Below are 21648 nucleotides of genomic sequence, written 5' to 3'. Positions count from 1 at the left end.
TAATTGCACAGTCGATCCCACACGATGACATACTGTTCAAAAACATTTGAGCTTTGAAAACATCACTTATATCAGAGATATCAAGCAATGTTTTTAGATAACTTTTCGATTTATTCACATTTAAAAACAGAATAGGATGAATTTAAAGTGGCCATTGCCAACCATTTTGTATTGACAGTAGATCAAATAACCAAATGTAATTTAAAAGTGATCATTTGTACTGACAAACAAATCATCACCTAAAATAAAATAACATTAAAATGAACTCACATACAGTTACCATTAAGAGGGATAAGCTATAGAAATCAGAACTATTGATGACTGATTGATTGATTGAACTGTTGTGCATTTTAACATGAGGTTTCTATAGGTTTTTACTTTTGTTTTGGAGCCAGCCTCAAGTGGCCATTTTAAGAACTACAGTTTTAGGCACTTCCAGATTGCATTTTCAGCTTCTGAGGTCACTGCTTGGTTCCCTTCTCAGTTATTGTTAACAATTGATTTAAAAAGAAGTGATAAAAAAATAATTTAAAAAAATCATGGGGAGGGTGGGGGCAATGGGTTTTTTTGGGTTCTGAAGGGGTTCATAAAGAAAGTTTGTTAACTACAGTTTTTTGGACAGTTTACAATAATAGAGAGTGTGTTTTGGTCTTACTGTAGTTTTTGAATGATGCTGATCATATCTTTTATTTACTGTGAATAATGCAATATTTATTTGTTTTTTGATTCCTGATTTTGAAACAGAGCAATAAAATCTTTATTATTATCTTTTTGAATTCACAATTTCCTGGTTAAAATCAGCAGCAGTATAAATGCAGCAGTGGAACGAGACAATGTGATTCCAGAAAAGGGCTACTCTACTACTGTATGTGTGGTCTGAACTGGTGTAACCCAAAGTAAAATGATACATGCTGGCTGAAGGTGGGAAATTCACTCTGGCCACTCACAACTCAACCATTTGTTCTGTGCCAGAGAGAGAGAGAGCAGTGCACGTGCAGCAAAGCGGCCACATCAACATTAGCTTTGCTGCACCCTTGTCTTTGTGGGTGTATGAAATACACTGCGTGGGAGGAAGAAGGTAGGTGGGGGAGCGAGCATATAAGCGAGTCAGAAGTCAGCTGCCTCAAACAGTTGATGGCAAAGACAGTCAGTCAGCCAGCACGACTGTTGAAGGTAAGCTCGCCTCTGTCACGGCACTTCCTCTGCCAGGCAGTCGCTTTCACTTCTGCACAACACTTTGCCACAAGTCCTTCCATCTGTGCTCAGGGGCCTCTGGGCTCTTTCACTCCTCCTGATCACTCTGTGCGTGTACTCTATGTTTTCAACTTGTCCTCCGGAAGTCTTTGTTTGACAGCCACACACCCACCCAGCCAGCCAGCCCTTCTCCTTCCCTCACTCTCCTCCTCTCTGCCTCACCACTTTCACAGTGCATCTTCTCTCTCATTTGCATTTGTTCCGCTTCCTCAACAAGAAACAGTTCATGTTAAAGAGCTGTGAGAGGAGAATCAGATGGGAGAGAAACACACAGCCTGGATGATAGGACAGATTGAAATGAGCAGGTACACTGAGGATGGAGCTGTTGAGCATACAAGACTTTCTGAGCTGGATGGTTGTTGCTGATTGAAGTGCAAAGCACAGAGGTAAGTGACTTTTGTGTGATTTTTTTTACCGTTTCCCGTTGCATCTGAGTTTGGGTATGTCCTGGGTCCTTGTGGTGTTATTCTTACCTACACTTAGTGATGCCATCAGATATTTCCTCTTTTTAAGTGCTCCCTCGTGAGAGCAAGAGGTGGAAAACAGATTGATAAAATGAAACAAGAAATGCTCAGACACAAGATATTTAGAAAGTCTTCTTTTTTGTTTACATTTTAGTGCCAGCTATATATACTGATGCTTGTTCTTAGTGCAAGCAGACACCGTTTTGCCATTGGAACCTCTTTATAAGCCAATTCCACCCAGAACACACTTGATTTCAAAGCTCCTACAAGTGGATCATCCCTCTTAACCATTCATATGTGCACATGTAGCAGTATGACCTATGTACGTCATATATTCATGGCATGAGGAAGTGAAAGCACAATACAGTAGATATAGTTCCCAAGCAAATGTTTGAAACTTTCCTCACTTCACAGCACCAGTATCTAACGTGGGCGTGCTCATGCTGTACAACTAACAAAAGCATGCGCTCTATGCCAACTCTGTGGGTGAATTATGCAAAATCACTGTACATGCAGAAGTGGCATCAAGGCAACAGGAAATGAAATTGGCTTGACCTAATACGAAGCTATTTATCTTTTTTTTTCCACGTAGGTGGCTTTACGCTTTGATTTGAAATATGACAGTCTGTCGGGAGACAAAGCCGCCACATGCCACAGGGAACATCAAGGGTATGCCATTTAATTGGTGCAGACTGGTGACAGAGGCAAGCGCTAATGTCAGCAGACAAATTTCATTTGGGGAGATAAAAGCCTCTGATGTACTGTATGAGTATGTGATTTCACTCCCTCATCCCCCTGCTGATGTGAGTCACTCTCCTGTATCATCCCCTGCTTCTCTCCATACATTTCTGCCATGCTTTTGTCTGTATTTTCACTGCCTGCACACAAAACATATCTAAGAGTTCCTGCACCACCTGCTCTTGAAATCACAGCAGAGAATCAAATGCCTCCACTTTTCTCTGCGCTCCGTAACCATGGATATCATTGCTCATCACAACAATGATATCACTCAGATGTGCTTTTATTTTAGTGCTGTGGACATCTTTGAAAATCCTTGGATTTTAACACCGTGAAAAATCCAGCCTGGATTAATTGTTTTATTGGCCATCTGTCCTAAAGGGTACTGCATCTGTCATCATTAACTGCCTTTATATTGAACTACTGCTATGCTCTTTTTCTCTGTTCCACTGCTGCAAAAGCAAAAAGACTTATTTTCTTCTTCAAGACCTAGAAACATCCACACTCAAATAGATGAGTCTGCCCTGTTTGATCTGAAGCAAAGCATAGGTCTAATGCAAACTGTTCTTATCTTACAGGTAATTAGAGACCTGGCACTGGTACATCACGACAGCAGCAGTGTTACCATGGAGACTGGCAAGCCAGGATTGGCGAGTGCTCCAGTGCACATCAGCTCTGTCGCAGCGCAGACAGAGAAAAGGATGGACATCCAGGCCCCGCTGACGGCTGTTTACATCCACACAGTGCCTGCTCTACCAGCGCAGCCTTACCCCCAGCCTCCTGCGGCCGGCCACGAGCCAGCCACACTCCATCTGGCCATGCCGCCACTTTACTCTAAGGAGACTCTTCCTTTTCTGACACTCCATATTGCCGGTGGACTGCAGTCTCAGCCAGGATTGAGTTTGGCAGCTGCTGCTCCTGCAGCCAGACCTAAGTCGGCAGGAAAGCATGTGTGTCCTCACTGTGGACGGGACTGTATGAAGCCCAGTGTTTTGGAGAAGCATCTCCGCTGCCATACAGGGGAGCGGCCTTACCCCTGCACCACTTGTGGAGTTTCTTTTAAGACTCAGAGCAACCTCTACAAACATAAGCGCACTCAGGCTCATGCTCGCCAATCTTCTGAATCAGAGCAAAGCAGCCTGAGCCTAGACAGCATGTCCAGCTCTAGAGAGACTTGTACCTCCAGTTTGTCTCTGGATGAGCGCAGTCAGGATTCAGGCAGCGCGGAAAAGGACATCACACTACCTGCTGCTGAGATCACCTGTGCAGCTAGCTCTGCAAAGGTCTACTCCATGAAGATGCAAAATTCTGTCAGAGAACCGGATGAGTTGACCCCAGCAGATCAGAAGGCAGAAGCAAATGAAAAGGTAACAACAGAAGGAGAAAAACAGAGCCTGGAAACTGAAACACTACCGCTGACTGCAGGTCGACACCTTCCCCTTCAGAGACAAGAAGCCACTCTGTTCTCCAAGCAGTGGGAGAGCTCTGTATCCAAGGGGAAATCGCAAAGCCATGAGAGCACAGACTCAGGATTCAGTGAGAGCAGTGACAGCATTTTACCTGACCACAGTATGGATTCCCTCACCGAATCCATTAAAGAGCATCTTGAAGAAACCACCAGCACACAAACACCTTCAGAACAAGGCCATGGTGGACAAGAACCTAAAGACAATGCACGGGAGCAGGAGCAGAAGACGCTGGAGGAGCGCATATCAAAGCTGATCTCAGAGAATACAGCCGTTGTGGAGGACAAACAGCTTGAGAATGTAAGGCCACGGAAGACAGTTCTGTCAAAGCAGGGTAGCATTGACCTCCCAATGCCATACACTTACAAGGACTCCTTTCACTTCGACATGAGGATCGGTAAGACTCAGAATGTTGGGTTACAACGAAACAAGAAGCCTTGCTTGTACAACTCTGTGCCCACTCAGCGGTCGAACACCATGGAGCACGCCCCCCTGACCCGCAGCAACTCTCTTCCATTCAGCGTCACCCTCCTGCGTCCCGAGAGGAGCAGCCCGACCTCCTCCTATCACAGTGATTATGTAACGCTTGTTCGGAGGGGAAGCTCGGGCCAGATAAATCCAACAGGTTTCGCTATCAAGCCTGTGAACCAGCACTCATCCACCCACCGCCCACTGGTCCGGCAGACAGCCGTAGACTGCAACCACGCAACAGACGGTCTCTTCATGAATTCATCTGTGGAGGAGGCGTGCACCGGCAGTCTCAGCTGTGACGGGGATGGCGGTGACATTTGTGGAGAGCCAAGCAACAGAAAATTCCGCAGGAAGAAAGTGCAGAAGTTTGCCTACAACAAGTGGTACATGTACGGGGGAGGGACTTTTAAGAAGCTCTATAATGCAGAGAAAGGGGGTGATGGCGGCGTTATCAAAGGCAGGAAATGTTCGACAAACCCAGAGCACGAGGTTGCTCAAGGTCTGCAAAAAAGATTGTCAGGCGTTCATAAGGAGGCAGCAGCAACAACTGGCTCGACGAACTTCACAAGCAGCAGTGCAACAGTTTGCCATCCAGGCCCTCCTGCCAAAGTATCTCTTGTCTCTGCTGTGGATTTTAATCTAAAACCGAGCCAGCTTCACACAAGCAGGACTCCACTTCGTAGAAACCTGTCTTTGTCAATACTGCCACTACCTTCGATTGGATCATTGGCTAGTCACCAAACAGAAAGCATGAGCAGAGCAGAAGGTGGAAGAATGACTGATGAAGAAAAACATACTGACTCCACCTCACAGCTCTGTGGAGCACAGATTCCCTCCGACCGGAAAAAACAGAAAACTGATTACAAAATAATTTGCCCTCTGGAGATGGAAACCGACCCAAACACACTGACTCATCCCCCTCCCTCTGTCACTGGCAGCACGCCTCAGCAGGATACAAATCTCAGTTATATGAACCTTCAAAAAAATCACACACAGCTCAAAGCGCCTCTCTTCCCAACATGCATAATCAATGCAAATACATCATCTGTTAGCACATCGCCGGCCACATCCACGCCTGCTCCTGCCAAGGCCAGCTTCCTGCCCAAGTACCAGCTCAAGTTACCCAATGCTGCCGAACCTGATTCCGATCCTTCGCCGCATGTTGTGAATAAAGGAGCTGATGACCGCACTTTCACCTCTGCTTTGTCATCTTCTGAGCAAACTTCACCCTTGGTCAAAACCTCTGAAAACAAATGTGCGGATCCTGTCACCTCGCCATTGGTGCAGACTTGTGATATCAAAAAGACAAACACTCTTACACAGCTCCTCTTGCCTTGCACATCTACAACCCCTTGTCAGGCTGAAACATCGAGACTCATCTCAAGTGCATCATCTGGCCTCACTGTCATGCACAGGCAATTTGCAGCAACCACAATAACCACAACCTGTCTTCAGAATTACAAGGCAGGATTATGCAGCACTTTGATACAACCCTCAAAATGTGCAGCACTCTCAGCGCCTCAGCAGATACCAACAGTTGCACCTGTGATTGTAAACTTCCCTGCAACACCTACCATAACTGCAGCAACTAATCTGTCATGTGCTGCTGCCATTACAGCTTTCTCGCAAGGTCAACCCAGCCTCCCTCAGTCACACGCACAACTTTCAATAGCATCAAACCAGCTGAGCCCTGGAAACAACCCAGTTGTACCTTGCCACATTGTACAGTTTGACCAGATGCAGCCAGATGCTCAGAACGTGTTTCATGTTCACACTGCAGACCTCCAGATCTGCCTCCAGATCATATCTGACGAGCAGCTGGCTCTCATTGAACCACAAATCGAAAGGCAAGAAGGTAGCGCTCTTCCACAGCGGAATGATGTGGAAGCGTCTGAGATAATCCAAAAGGAATCTCAAGGGTCTGTAACCATGGACAGTACTAGCAATCAGGGGCATCAGTCAGTACATCAAAGTGGGTCTTTACCCACACTTAACATTGGAATTAAACCTCCACCATCTGTGCAATTTGGGAAAGCAGAGACAGATCTCCACCTTACTGAAAACAGTCATTCCACTCAGGCTACAGTATCAGCTGAATCTACATCTCCTGAAGTGCTTGGCTCGCCGCTACGCCCACACAAATATGGTCATATAAACACGGTCACTGTGACTCAGAGCTCTACGGGCGATGTTATGTCAACTGCTACTTCACTCAAAGGTGTAAAGTCAGGAATTTCAGAGGAGGAGCATACCCTTTCTCTGAGTCATTGTGCAGAAGAGCAACTTTTGCCAGACCCAAGGGTCAGCCAAGGTGGATTGATCTCCCAAACACTCCTTGGACAACACAAGCTCAGCTTGACCTCTCTCCCTCCCAGCACATTACCTCAGAATAGCTCAGGAGGTGAAAAACTAGGACAAGAAAGCCAACACAAACTTCAAGCAGCTTCATGTAATGTGGGCACAACAAAAGCCATGGGTGAGGGCTCTGCACTCAAAAGCATCAGGTTAGAAAGTGGAGGGACTCACCCTCCTCTGCATGTCGGGCTCAGTCATGCCTCCGCTGCTGCTGCTGAACTCTCTGGGTCAGTTTCTTCAGTTTCCATCAATAAATGCAAAGCGTCAAAACAGCTGAACTCACAAGCATTCGTGTACTGCAGTAATTCAGTGGAATCGACATTATCAGAGTCTCTGAATTCACCTAAACATGCAGACATGGGATGTGCCAGGATGGGCCCTCCAGGCCATTCTTCCCCTTCACAGGAAATGACTCTAAGCGAACCACAGGATGTAATCAGTTCAACCCACGCAGAAAAATCACTTGCTCAGTTTATTTCAGTGCCGTCTAACGTCCAGGTAGAAAGGCTCAAAGTCAACCCAGGTGCACCTACAAGTATTCAGATCTCTAATGCAGGTATATATGACTGTTTTAATTATAATTATACGATGGGGATGAGTGTGTCTATCTGTGATTGAGTTGGCTCTGTAGTCCTGCACATTGAATTTAAAATTGTACAATGACTATGAGGGTAAATAGCTGACTTTGAGGGTGTTTAAAAGTGTTCACATCCACATTAGGTCTTGTTTGTATAAAGTCTTCCAATTCTGGGATGGTGACCCCAAATATACAGCATAACCATCACAGTCAAGAGTTTTAGGGTCAGTCAGTGAAATGTTCTTGACTTACTAAGTTAGCCATCTGATTCATTCCAACTGTTTAGTGTTTTTTTTTTTTTTTTTTGTTTCTTTTTACTGCTGAACACTAGGTTCACTGTCTTCAGAGTGTGTTTTTCTGGGACTTCAAACAAGCCCTCTGTCAAAGGAATACTTCAGCCCCAAAATGATCATTTGAATATCAGTTACTTAAAGTGGGTTATGTTGAAATCATGAAGAAAAACTTTTTTTTTTGCATGCCTCCACCATGAAAAAAGAGTCCAAAAATGTAGAATTTTTTTGATGAATTTAAGTCAGAGGGGTCCATGTTTAACACAGCAAAACTATATTACAACATCTGTTTACACAACTTGTGCAATAAGATCCAAGTCTCATTTATTCAGTAGCTCAGGACTTCCCAAACAGACAGCCCTTTCCAACGGGGAACCACATTTAAAGTTAAACTTATGAAAACTCTCTTTAAAGCCAGAAAACCGATGCGCTTCAGCACTGAGCTTTCTTACGCTAAAGAAAGCTCAGTGCTGAAATGCGTCCGTTTTTTGCCTGCTGTGTATGAATAAACAATATTTAATGCTTATCGGTGAGTGCTGACAACTTCCTTTTACTGTTGTGATTTTGAGTCAGCACCCAGAACACTCAAAAAGATTTCTGAGTGAGCACGCCACTTATTTTGTTTCTACTGTTAACCATCAGCAAATGCAGGTGAGTGACTATCTCCTGCTGAGGCAATATTCATACTGAACGTGTGGCTAAGTGTGATGCACACAGAGAGCTGGCTTGCTAGTTAATGTTGGCTAGTTTGCTAATAAATACTGAAATGTGATGTTACATTTTCCATTATCTTACATCCCATGTCTGCATCCTTAATCAGTGCAAGCCAGATTATATCTCTCATGTTGACCAGTTTGTATTTTTCTTGATTAGTACACAATATCGGCTAGTTATGCACGATCAAAGTTCACCAAAGCTCAAGTCCTCATGATGCAAAGATGCAAATTTGCTTTGTAACAGGAAGCAATTTTTTTACTACCCCATTTCCTTATATTGAATTAGAGTGAACAGTGAGAGGGCTGTTTACCAATGTTAACTTTGTGCATGTGTGGCTGCGCCCTTATGTGACTTGTAAATCCAAAATATCCCTTTTAACACAAAAGTTGTAAAATAACAAACTTAATGATCATTTTGGAGGAGAAATAGTCCTTTAAAATGAAATGTTCTGTGTCAAAAACTAGTTTTACTATCTCCCTTACATATGGTGCATATTCCAATATAAATTTCTTTCCTTAAGAAAGAGAAAAGACACAAATCACACAAAGAAGGTAGTTGAGAGGTGTCAACAGGGGCCTATGGCTTTTTTTTTCTTTTTTTTTTTTTTTTTGCCTCTTGGCCCCAAATAATTGCAAATCCCTCAAAAGTTTGCTAAAAAAAATAAGTATAATTTAATGCTGACATTATGATTAACATGTATCCTGATTGCAGAATATAGTTAATAAAGTTAGTTACTCTTCATCTGGTGTGGATGTGAACAGCTTCAAATGAATGTCATAAGCTCTTTAACCTTATCGATATTGTTTTGGTTCCAATCTGTTGTCCTGTAGTACAGAATACACCAATAATGTGTCTGACCTAATATTTGTATGTAATCTGCTCTGTACTTGCTTTTACTAACAGGTTTTCATCTGAGTGAATTTCAAAACAGAAACCACCTTTGACCACAGGATGGCAGCATATGATTACTACTTTAAAGAATGGAGGCCTTATTAAAACTTGTTTTTATGAACTGAAGAATCACCAAAACCCTCAAGTGATGTGGAGGTCTTTGCAATATTTGAGAAATTAAATGCATTATCAGGAATTATATGACAATATTTTATAATTATTGATAATTATGGACAAAATAATTGAATGATAGCTCACTTAAAAATCTCTGCATGGAGAGATGAAATCCTGGTGAAACCACTCAGTCCGTGTGTCTTCAGTTATTGCCCTTGTTACTGTGACATGTGAGCTCTCAACCCGGCTTTTACCGAGATTTGTAGTGTACTGAAGTATTTGATTGTGTCATTCAGTTGAGAAGTTTTGAACTACAGACAAGAACAAAGTTAAAAGGCCAACCTCAGCAGCACCAGATTAACAAGTGCTGCCACTCAGTGATCTCCATCCGCAGCCTCCTGGCTACAGTGAAATAACAAACATTGGGGTGAATTCACAAAGACTGAATTGCGGCAGCTGATAGCACCACGAATTACGTATCATTTGCAAATGCTATCTGCCCTGTCTTAAGGTCCAATTCACAAAACACATTGTTGTGAAGATATAACAGCACCAGCAAGACCATAAAGTTTTGCAGCTGAGTGCTGTTTGCCCCTTTTTTGCATCTGATTTCAATTATCCACGTAGCAAAGTATAAATGTTGCCTATGCACCAAGAAAGCTGTAGACAGATGTGACAGAGTGAAAAAGTACAACAGGTCCTGACTGATGAGTAGGCATTCCTCAAAATTTCAGGCAAGGAATTTAAATGTGACAGAGAGAAACCATATTTGGGATTTAATATCCCAGCCTGTCAATGTGCTTCAGTTACCACCAACTGTCTTTAGACCCTAATAGCTTTGAGTGGTTTGGCAATGAGGCTTGTTGGCATAGAATTTTGTGCCAAATGTATAGCAAAGCAAAGGAGCACCGGGTCAGTATTTGCTTGGCGCAATTAGGGGTGCATTTCACTCTTTGCGGGTGCATTGAGAATCACACTGTTTCTCTTTGTCTTATTTGTGTATGTTTCACAGGCTACCAAAGCCATGTAATCCTTCGGTAAATTTGCCCATGGTTTCTAGTTTTCCTGGAAAGACTTGTCACTGACATTATGTAAATTTAAGGGTTTTTTTAAGGTGTTTGCCAGACCAAAGAAATTCTAGTTTGAGAAAGTCTACAAAACCAACTGCTTCTCATTAAGACAACTGCTGTTACACCCTCCACTGCATATTATTGTATGCCTTAACATGATGTGTTTCACAACAATATGTATTTTTTACTTTAATTTGGTTGATGGGCTGGAAATATGCTGTTAATGTGACATACATATTATATTCATTCTTTTATCCAAAAGTCAATGTAACCACATGCTAGGTTCTATATCCAGTGTTAACATAAGCTGTCTAATCTTCACCTTAGTTTTCAGGGAAGTTAAAACAGACTGATGAACCTTTATGATTCACTGTCTTGTAGAAAACAACTGCTTTTCATTTGTTTTCCTTCCCATAGGGCTTATGGTGGGAGCCTCGCTGGCGGCCCAAGGGGAACCGCAGACACTGGGACATGGAGAGACCCCTGGGCAGCCAGACAGCACAGACTGGAGACCAAAGCAGAGCCAAAAGGCTGGAAAGACACAGCTCCAGTGCACGGAGGGGTCAGGAGGTGGAGGGGTGGCTGGAAAGGATAAGGACAGAGGAATAAAGACAAATGAGGTGCCAGGAGAGTGGGATAAGGCCGAGTCTAACTGCACATATACATGTTCACCAGATATGACAAAGCCAGAGGTGAGATGAATGAATTTATTCACTGTACTGGTATCATTTAAAACTTCAATGACAAATGACTGTCGATGATATGGCTTTAAAATAGTATTGTAAAGTTAAACAAAATGTCTACTATCCTATAATTAGGTTAAATAAAGGACTGTTATGATAAAGTTATATAAAGTAATATTATAATAAAGACAAATAAAATTTTTGTTATGATAAATTAAGAAAACACTGTTATAATAAAGTTAAATAAACTATTGTAATAATTAAGTTAAAGTTCTGTTAAATTAAATAGAACAATAATTCATAAATCAAAGCGGGACCACTGGTGGTTGTATTTTGAAGCACTCTGCTTTTCTCGGACTATAAGTGTTGATGTTTTTGCTGTGAATTTGAAACCTCCGGTTTACAGTTAGCTGTAAGCAGTTTGCAGAAAGTTAGACTGATACTGCAGCACCTTTATGTGAGGATTTATTAACTGTAAGCAGGAAGTAAACTAATAGCTCTCTAGTTCAAATAATAGGTTTTGGAAGTCACACTGGTGCTCCATGGTCACAGTTTGTCTTTATAGTCATGGTTTGGCCCTGCAGATAAGAAAACACACACCTGCTCACACCAACATTAAATTCATATAACTGTTACTGTGGCGTCTTTTAAACATGAGGATGTATTCACTGTGAGCAGCAAATAAACCAACTGCCCTCCAGTTCATATATTAACAGCATTATAATGTCTTTTTAATGTATGGAAAAGGTAATGATCAGCATTCACACCAACGTGAAAGACTCTGCAGCAGTCATTTATCAGCAGAGATGGGCATACAACACACAGGTGAACACACTAATCTTAGCCCCTTTACTGTCGAGATGCAATGAAGTTTTGAAAAAACGGCCATCTACATCCAAGCAGTGCTCAAACATCCTTCCAAATTAGTTTGAAGAATGAGAATGAGTTTGAAAAACAGACTAAATATGTAAGAGAAATTTAAAAAAAGAAGTAACTACCATAACATTTTCACTGGCCTCCATGTGGCTATTGACTGGTCACTAACCTTTTCTGGGCTGTCTATGATGTCTTAAGCGACAACCCAAAAACAACACTCACCAGAGAAGTGTTTGTGATGGATCATATTGTTTGTGTGTGTGTGCGTCTGTGTGTGTGAGAGAGAGAGAGAGCCGGAGAGCCATATGATAGAGCAAGACAACCGAAACACCAAAATGAGTCTCGTGCTGGTGACTTTAAAAAAACGACTTGACAATTTATACTCAATGTTGCGGTACATTGAGTATATTCATGTTATCACCGCCCCAGCATAGATACTACAGGTAAAATCAGATCCAAACTACTGGTAACCTTGATAAACACAAAACCCCGCCTTCGTTCCTTGTTCACACACTTACACATAGACCCGTTCAAAGTGAAATGCCACAGGAATGTCTCAAAACAGTCTTAAAATGTTGAGGAATCTTTCCAATCCAGCATTCTCTCTAAATACTTTTTTTTATTGTTTTAATTATTCTTAAACTCCTCTAAAGCTTTCCACAAATCCCTCACAGCCCAATCGTCACACTGTTCTGATGAGGAGATCATGTGGAGGCAGGCAGGTTTCAGGCGTAATGGGTCGTTACAGAATTGTTTTTCATTGTTTAAAGACATTTACCAGGAAACGAGAAACACCCAAGCCATTTTCTCATGAAATATTGGCAGCACAATGAATATATGATCCCCAAATTGCTCCAAACATGAAAACAGCATGATCTGAAAACAGAAGATTTACAAAACAGAGCAGATATGCTGAACAGAAATGTATATTTCAGGGCCACACACAGTGGCAAGTCAGATATAAATCATGATGCTTTACGAGACTTTTGCTAAAGTTCAAAACATCAGAAATCTATTAAAACAAATCTTGCAAGCTGACAGCAGTCACATTAGCACAAGTGTATAAAAGCAGAATTTCTTCCAAAGGATTTCAAACTTTAAGGTGTGTAATAAATAGCTGAAGAGCAGTGCTTGGAACAACTGAATGCTCCATCGATTTCCTTTCATTACACACCGGACATGTTAGGCTTTGTGGTATTTGAGCAATTTAGGAAGAGAATGGAGGAAGTACAGTGGCTGTATTATTGTGATGGTATGACAGTAATACTCTGCTTTTATTAACAGGAAGAAGACAGAAAGGTTAAAGTGGATTCCTTTAAAAACTCTTGGCTACCTGAGCAGCATCCTCAGCATCTTTCCCAGACATACTCAGGACTGTATGAATACTCTCCACAGAGTCCTCAGCAAGCTCCAAGCAAGTCAAATTACCTAAATTCATCTGCCAGCAGCAGTCACACAAGCCTCTCCAATTCTTCACAGCCTCCATTGGAAATGAGCAACTTCTATTTCTCACAGCAACACTGGGAAAGTGGCACTGTCCATAACCAACAGACACAAAATTTATGTGAATCAGATTCAAGTCAACGTATGAAAGCACAGGCCCAACTGACTGAAACAAAAAATGCTTTTTCACTCATTCAGTCCCAACCTCAGCAAACATTTTCACACCAGGACCAGAAGCAGAGCACCAGTCTGTCTGTGCAGCAGGGAAACACTGCCGCATGTAACAGCATCACAGCCGTGAACTCCTGTACTAAGTTAATATCAGGCGGTCTCAAAAGCCCAAGTGTTTCGCCCGAAGTCAAGGCATCACCCTCCACTCAACCCAGCCATCTTTCTTCTTCTGTTCAAGTCAGTAGACCATCAAACAACAATGTGTTGGATAATAATATTATGCTGCCGTCAGAGCCTTTTACATACAAAGAACCCAATGATTATCAAGAGACCAAGGATAAGGTACCAAATGACTTCAACAAATACAACTCTTTTTTCTTGTCTGGCCAATTTCACGGCTACCAGCCGCCCGAGTGTACGAGCAGCGGAGTAAGGCCCGTGCAAAACTGCCAGGACTACACCGAAGACACCAGCAGCAGCGATGATGAAGGCAAGCTCATCATCGAGCTTTAGCCGACAAATGCTGATTAGAGTTTTATCTTGCTGTATATTTGTCAGAGGCAGAAATAACATCAATGGCTGAATAATGTATATGGGAACAGCTGAGGAACCATGTGTAAACGCAAATAATTTTTAAAATACAGATTTTTTCCCCATGAGTAATACATTAGAATAGGCAACCTTCCGAGAATAGTGTAGGCAAGGGTCCTATGTTTCCCAGTTCATTACGGAGACCTTTCCGTGGGTTTTGTGTTGTCAGCAATGCTTCCCATAGGTCAAATGTTCAATTTATATTTTTCTAGGTCAATATTTTGAAATCATTTACCTACAGCTTTTAGCCTACTGTTGATATATTCCTTGAAACCTACACCAGTCAAGTCAATTTTATTTATGAAGCCCATTATCACAAATTCTAATTTGCCACAGAGGGCTTTACAGCATATGACATCCATCTGTCCTTTGACCCTTTCAGTAGATAAGGAAAAAATCCCTCCAAAACCCTTGTTAATGGGGAAAAATACAGCCCATATTTTCATGATAGTTCACAGCTGTGTTGGAGGTGCATCCACAATCATACAGAAAGCACCACTCATAATTTCCTCTACTGTTCAAGCAAACAAAATTGGTTGAGGCACACTCAATAATCCATGGTTTAAAGTTCAATGAAAATATACATAAGACATAGCTCAAACAATACATAAATGCCTGTTCCATAACCTTAGATGTATCTATATAGATACAGTGTTCCGGGCAGAATTACACTGTATAGGGTACTTAACTGATCTGTTGATCCATTCAGAGGGCGGCACGGTGGCGTCATGGTTGGCACTGTTGCCTCTCGGCAGGAGGGTCCCTGGTGTGAAAACCGGTTGGAATGGTGTTTGGTCCGTGGGCGGGGGCCCTTCTGTGCGAGTTTGCATGTTCTCCCCGTGTCTGCGTGGGTTCTCTCTGGGGTCTCCGGCTTCCTCACACAGTCCAAAGACATGCAGCTCAGGTTGGTTGGTGACTCTAAATTGCCCTTAGGCATGACTGTGAGCGTGTATGGTTGTTTGTCTATATGTGTTGGCCCTACGATAGTCTGGCGACCTGTCCAGGGTGAACCCCGCCTTCCGCCCTATGACAGCTGGGATTGGCTCCAGCCCCCCCACGACCCTTACGAGGACAAGCATTACAGAAAATGACTGACTGACTGACTGACTGATCCATTCAGAGCTGATCAAATCGACAGATGAAAATGAAAGCAAACTTTTAAACCCAGCAGAATGAACAGTTAAGTTTCTCTTTCAATGCACCTAATGTTTTACCACTCCATTTGTGCCCAGATTACACTCTGCGCTCCAACAGTGTGATAGGATGAAATATCAGATGGTATATTTATTCCAATTGCCCTCCTAATGAATGGCTTCAAAAATATAAAATCTATATTTTCTGTTTGTGGCAGGCCGCCACAAATAAATGAATATGTGTGATACCCTGAGATATACAAAAATATCCACATCAAAACATTTTTGCTGTCATGTTTACAGGATTTCATTAAAAATCCTATTGACGAGTGTTAATATCACACCACCATACCACTGCCCTCCTGTAAATATAGGCTCACAGAGATGCACATTCAAATAAATCGAAATAATATAATTAAAAAGTGGCAATCTGACAGATAACAACACCAAAAGACTGAAAAGGTCCATCTCTGAATGTAAAACAGTTTATACAATAATAATTTATATATATATATATAAAATAAAAATAAAATCAATCTAGACGTTTGAGTTGATTTCAAAAAATATTTTACTGGAAGACTCTGGGATCCTGGTCCTCATTTATACCCAAAAGAGTAAAAGTTTCTAGTTCAGGGATCCAATACGGTTCTCGTCTTCTTGACTTTGGACACTGACATTTCCACAGTAACTAAACAGATGTTTATCATTCCATCTGCATTTAAAACATCCTTATCCCTTCCCTCTTTTGAAAATCGAACTGCAAAGATAGCACTTACCAACCTCCTACAATATTGGTTTATATCAAGATGCGTAGGACACTGGGACACCATGGAAAGTTTTCTCAATCATACTGTCAGGAATTTTATCTATAATATCTCCCACATAGCAGAAAGAACCACAGAATTGACAGAATTTGCAAAACAGCTGCAAAGCTATTCCTTTGTAGTTACAACCAATTCAAATACAATGTCAAGACTAATGAAGACAATTATGTTTTTTAGACTGAGCTAAACACTTTACTATAAAAATGGCTAATTTGCCACTGACATGCGGGGACTACAAAGCTAGCTGTGGGGGTAACCATCTGGGAATGATGCTGGAAAAGGCTAACTGGAGGTATTTTCCGCCATTCCCATTCTGCCAACATTTTACACATTCTACATGGGGGTAGTTGCCTGCAAGCCCACAACAAGTTCCCAGGCTTGCTAGGAACTCTAAATATGAATATAAAAGAAACAATGGCAATGGCATGTTTTTGTTTAGCAAGCTAGCTTGCTTAATTAGTGATTAGCTCCCATTTCACAATCATTTCTGTCCTTGTCTTTTAGTTTATGATAAAATAAATGCCTTAAATTAAAAGTTGCCATTTAGAATTCATTGCAGTCAACGAACAGCATGGCTATTGTTTCTGTTCGCGGTGAGTGTGCTTTAATTGCTTCACATGACTTGCTCCCTCTTGCTTTTTGCTTGACTTCATGAGTGCTAACAAAAAGCTTGCCTCTGCAATTTAATCTATCCAATGAGACTATACTTCTGCCCCTACAAAATGTTGTACTACTTCTGTTCGGCTTACACGCACTCACACACCCTTTATCATTTGTCATAATTTGTGTCTAACTTCCCACACTCACTCTCTCTCATAACTCTGTAACTGCCAGACAACAGCTCACCTGTGTGTCTGAATCATGTACACATGTTGCCAACTACCCATTAAACAGATCTCTGCTGCCAATCAGGTCACTCGGGTGAAGGAGGCATTGGCTGGAGGGCCATGACCCTTCTCCTAGTCTGGCTTTCATAATGAGTCAACAGCTATGATTAGGCACAGGCACTCATGAGAACAGGAAGTAGGTGTATGTGAACATTTGTGTACATTGTGCCATAGCCATAGCTCATACTGACTTGCTTGTCAATTCTCAGCCAATTAGTGGTGATAAAAAATTTTGGCAGATGTTTGTAAGGAGTGCTGAATGAGCTCTATCTACAGTGCATCTGTTCAGGCCTGTTTGTTTGACTTGTTGGATGGGTTAACAGTGCCTGTACACAAAAGGGAAAGGCAAGGGCATGAACGTGTGCAGCACTTTACCTGCTAAAGTGACACGCCGATTTATTATTGTCTTACAAAAAGGACTTTTGTTTTCATTTTCTAATTTTATATTCTTGTTACAGATTGTACAAGTAAGCATAACTGACAACACAAATAGATTCATTTTAAAATTATTGCACATCATTTTGTGTTTTCAACCATTTTAAAAACGGGAGAGGTAAATTAAACCATACTCAAAACCATTTTTTGTTGGACTGATTGTATGTTGACTGGCTCTACTCCTCAGTTAAACCTCTGACTTGGCCTATGGTGGCTTATAGATCTGCCTTATAGTCCTAAAGCAGATCAGGGTTACCTTATAAAGTTGTTCATGTGTTGCCAAACACTTGCTTCTACCCATCCAGCAACAGAAGCTTTTATTCATCTTGTGCCTGGTCATCTGATCAACATAAATCCAAAAGTTGTGACTGCTGGTGCAAAATGTTTTTCCCTAGCCATGTCTTTCCGCAATCATTATTTTCAGAGCTTGAGAAAGATGTTTGCCTTCTCTCCATAATAATCGAACTAGATGGCACTTGGCTTGTGGTGCTCAAAGCGCCAAAGAATATATAAAAAAATAAATACATTTTTAAAAGTCAGCAGGGATGCGTCTTTTCAGAAATCGTTCATTGTGTTCAAAGTCAACTTACTATTTTGTGAAATTAAATTGAATATGTGGTAATGTATCTTATGTGTGGACCTTGAACTAATGAGAAAGGAAAAATGTGGACCGTCTGGCTGGAACAGTTGGAAAACACTGCTCAAGATGATCCATAGACCTTGTTGTGAGCAGTGAACTATTTTCTTTATCCACTTACTGTGCAGAAGGGATCATGCGTAGTTTGGTAGAAAGAAAATTAAACTGTTCACAACAAGGTCTGTGGATTATCTTGAATAACTGGTTTATGACTTCTGGAAAGACACACTGCTGTTGAGTTTTTTTCAAATGTATTTTTTGGCACTTTGAGCACCACAAGCCAATTGCCATCTAGTTCCATTATATTGGAGAGAAGGCAAACACCTCTACAGCTGATATCTCTGACACTTGGCAACTCACACCAAAACAATCCAGATTGGTAAATAGCACCTTTAGTTATCAAAAAAAAATTGTATTTTTGATTTTAGGCCGAACTGTCCCTTTAAGATAGCGCCGCAGCACTCTCCCTGATAATGTAACACTCTTCTAGGTTGTTATAAACACCACTTGTAATTATTTCAGTGTGTTCCATCATGTTTTATCCATCATTTTGGCACAGCAGATGGCTCTAAATACTTAAATACCAATGAGTGCCTGCCTGTTGCTATGGAAATTGCTGTAAGGTACACGATGACTTGCCAAAAGGACTAATAAATATCTATCTTCATCTTCTGGAAACCAAGCCTGTCAGAAACATGAATAGACACAGTAACAAATTCAAAATGCTTTGCTCTTCAATTTGGGTACAAATTACAATATAATAGTTGCTGACTTTGTGAGGTTCAGAGAACAGACCACACGCACAACTCTGTTGGTTCAGGTAAGAGATAATCGAGGTCTTTATTCACCGAAAACATGCCCGTAGTACACAAGTGGTCAATAAATAAAGCTAAGGCAGGGTCAAAAACAGTCCAATACAAACAAGCATGAGAAAACTCAATAGGGAATACGGCTGACACATTTGCTATATGAGACAAAGAGGGTGAAGGGAATGAAGGGAACACAGCGTGAAGGGAACACAGCTTATATATGCAAGGAGAGGAAATTGACAAAATTATAAAAACAGACAAGGCAAGGCAGCTTTATTTATATAGCACATTTCGTACAGCAGGGGCAATTCAAAGTACTTTACAGAGCAATAAAATATAAAACATAATTAAGGATACAGATTTACAATAAAGAGCAAAGAAATGAGATATAAAAGGGAAAATTACTAAATGATTAAAAAAAAACTGAAATAAAAATCTCCATAAAAATAGCAAAAATGGAAACATGAGGTGCAAAGATAAAAACATTAACAAAACATGACCTGACAGAAGCGTGAAAGAATTCATACAAAGCTGATTCAGGACCCAAAGCAAACCGGTTTTAGCTGCAGAGCGAATCGACAGTTCTCCCAGCTGTGCAAGCTTTAGATTCCACTCGCCGTTAGCAGCACATGTAACAGAATTTGAAGCTGACTGAATGTTTCTAATCAAAATGCATCTTGGTTTCATTGTTTATGTACACAGACTTGTACCTTTGCACCTTAACTACAAGTAACCTGTTTTAATTTGCTAATTTGATTCACTGTTAATATAAAAAAATCTGATTAGAGGAGCTTTATTTATCTATTGCTAATTTTTGTGTGTATATATATCACTTACAGGCCATATATGAAGGCAAATTTGGTTATTTAATATTTATTTTTCTGAGAATGCAACCAATGCAATATTTTAGTAATGTTTTCACCGACAGGGTGTATTTTAGTTTCCAGAACGTTCTTCTTAAAGTTAAGGTAACATTTTCTATAAACATCAAAAAATATTTTTTAATGTTTCGTTCCTGTTAACACATCAAATTGCATTACATTTTCATAAAAAATGGTCTGTATATCAAGCCTCAATAACATGTTCTGAATGTTGATTTGAAAATGTTTATCATTTGTTCTTGTGCAACATTGTGGGAACATTTTATAAAAGAACATTCATTGCTCTATCCCCTCTCAACTTCACCAAAACATCCTCAGAATATTGCAGTTATAATGTTACGTCTTAGCCAGAATTTAACCTTATAGATACATTATTTGAAAAGATATTTGATATTTGAAAACATTCTTAAAACAGTCTTTGAACAAAAGATTAAAATGTTTTCTTTAAAACATTATTGTAACTTGTAGGTAACATTAGCCAATGTTGTGGGAACGCTCCCTGCTAGCTGGGACGGCTTTGAGCTTTTTGGTAAGAACTGGCTCCCTCTGGCATGTTACTGCATCGCATAACTCTATTAAAATTTAGCGGATCATCCAGAAGTTTTGAATACACAATTCCTCTGTGAAATCGGGGACTATCACCTCCCAGAAATCCCTCATATGTGGCCACTCCCATGTGGGAGGGGCATGCCTTTCCATTATCGCTCGCAAAACACGCCTACATTGCCTTTGATTGGAAATGCAAGTGCAGTGGCTGCAATAGAAATAAACCTGTAAATGTTTTGAACATCCATCGCCATGCTTCTTAGAATGTTATTGCCAGAAGGGAAGTCGCATAACATCACGAGAAAAGTTGCAAAACCTCACTTGATAGAAACGCAGTCAATGGCGGTTTATCGACATTTCGAAAATGTAATAAAAGTTTTGTGCAAATGTGTAATGGAAACCTGCATATTGAGAGCCTGACCTGGGCGCCATATACTGTGGTGAGACAGAAAAAGTAGAGACTGTTTTACCTTAGACACTTGAGGAAATTTCAAGTATCCCCTTAAATACTGAGGAATTTCAACCCCTGCCCCCTTAGTGCCCGGTACACAGACAGTGTCAAACACACCCACAAGGCCCTGCAAAGAGTGATTTGTTCAGCTGAACACAATATGGGTACCGCTACACCCTACCTAAAGGATGTTTACACCAGACGCTTCAAGAAGAGGGCCAGGAGAATCATTAAAAATCTCAACCACCTGCATAACTGGTTTTTCTCCCTGCTGAGGTCGGGAAGAAGGTAGCAGTTACACCAGGCCAGCACTGAGGGGCTCAGGAAGAGGTTCTACCCTCAGGCCCCAAGGATCTAAGAAAGAATGCCTATGAAAACCACATCAAAAACACAAGTTCATTACTACATTTTTATTTTTTTTAAATTTTTTTACACAACCCACATGATTAAATTTCACAGGAAATGTTCATTGGCATTTGCTGCCTTGATAACAAACGGTATAATTTATTAAATTGGAGAGCCAAGAGAGCCAAGAGGAACTATGGTGCTTACTCTGCATGAGTGGATCTCAGCTAATCATATCCTTGCTGAAATACTTTGTCCAGCTCGCTGTAAGAAAAAGAATACTGTATATATCCATTTATACAGTTCCTTTAGGGTTTCTCTTTCTTACCCCATTTAAATGACTTAACGGCATTACTGCACAGGTGAACAACCAAATACAACAAGCTGTTGTTGTTTCTCATTTCCTCTGTACTTAACCAATCTAGTGTGGAGCCTGGTGACATCCAAATTTGGTAACCTGATATCTAACTGTGTCTGATGAGCTGCGTACGCACTGATGTTATCTGATCTTGAATGTCTGAATGAATGA

At 41.0% G+C, this 21648-nt stretch overlaps 1 protein-coding gene across 2 annotated transcripts; it reads left to right on the top strand.

Annotated features, from left to right (window-relative positions):
* The first annotated feature begins 1144 nt into the window (after positions 1–1144).
* znf831 (zinc finger protein 831) lies at positions 1145–15037 on the top strand. Of its 2 annotated transcripts, none has more exons than XM_042499647.1 (4): positions 1145–1173; positions 3035–7304; positions 10825–11099; positions 13251–15037. In XM_042499647.1, exons 2-4 carry the CDS (start codon positions 3083–3085, stop codon positions 14091–14093), a joined length of 5340 nt encoding a protein of 1779 aa, XP_042355581.1. In that variant the 5' UTR covers positions 1145–1173; positions 3035–3082; the 3' UTR covers positions 14094–15037. The 2 variants fall into 2 exon arrangements, with proteins under 2 accessions (XP_042355581.1, XP_042355573.1); XM_042499639.1 differs by lacking the exon at positions 1145–1173 and adding an exon at positions 1473–1640.
* The last annotated feature ends 6611 nt before the right edge of the window (positions 15038–21648 follow it).

This window comes from Plectropomus leopardus, chromosome 2 (assembly GCF_008729295.1).
Source record: "Plectropomus leopardus isolate mb chromosome 2, YSFRI_Pleo_2.0, whole genome shotgun sequence".
NCBI classification, from domain to species: domain Eukaryota; kingdom Metazoa; phylum Chordata; class Actinopteri; order Perciformes; family Serranidae; genus Plectropomus; species Plectropomus leopardus.
The sequence above is the reverse complement of the archived record's forward strand: the minus strand, read 5'-3'. Positions and strand labels throughout refer to the sequence as shown.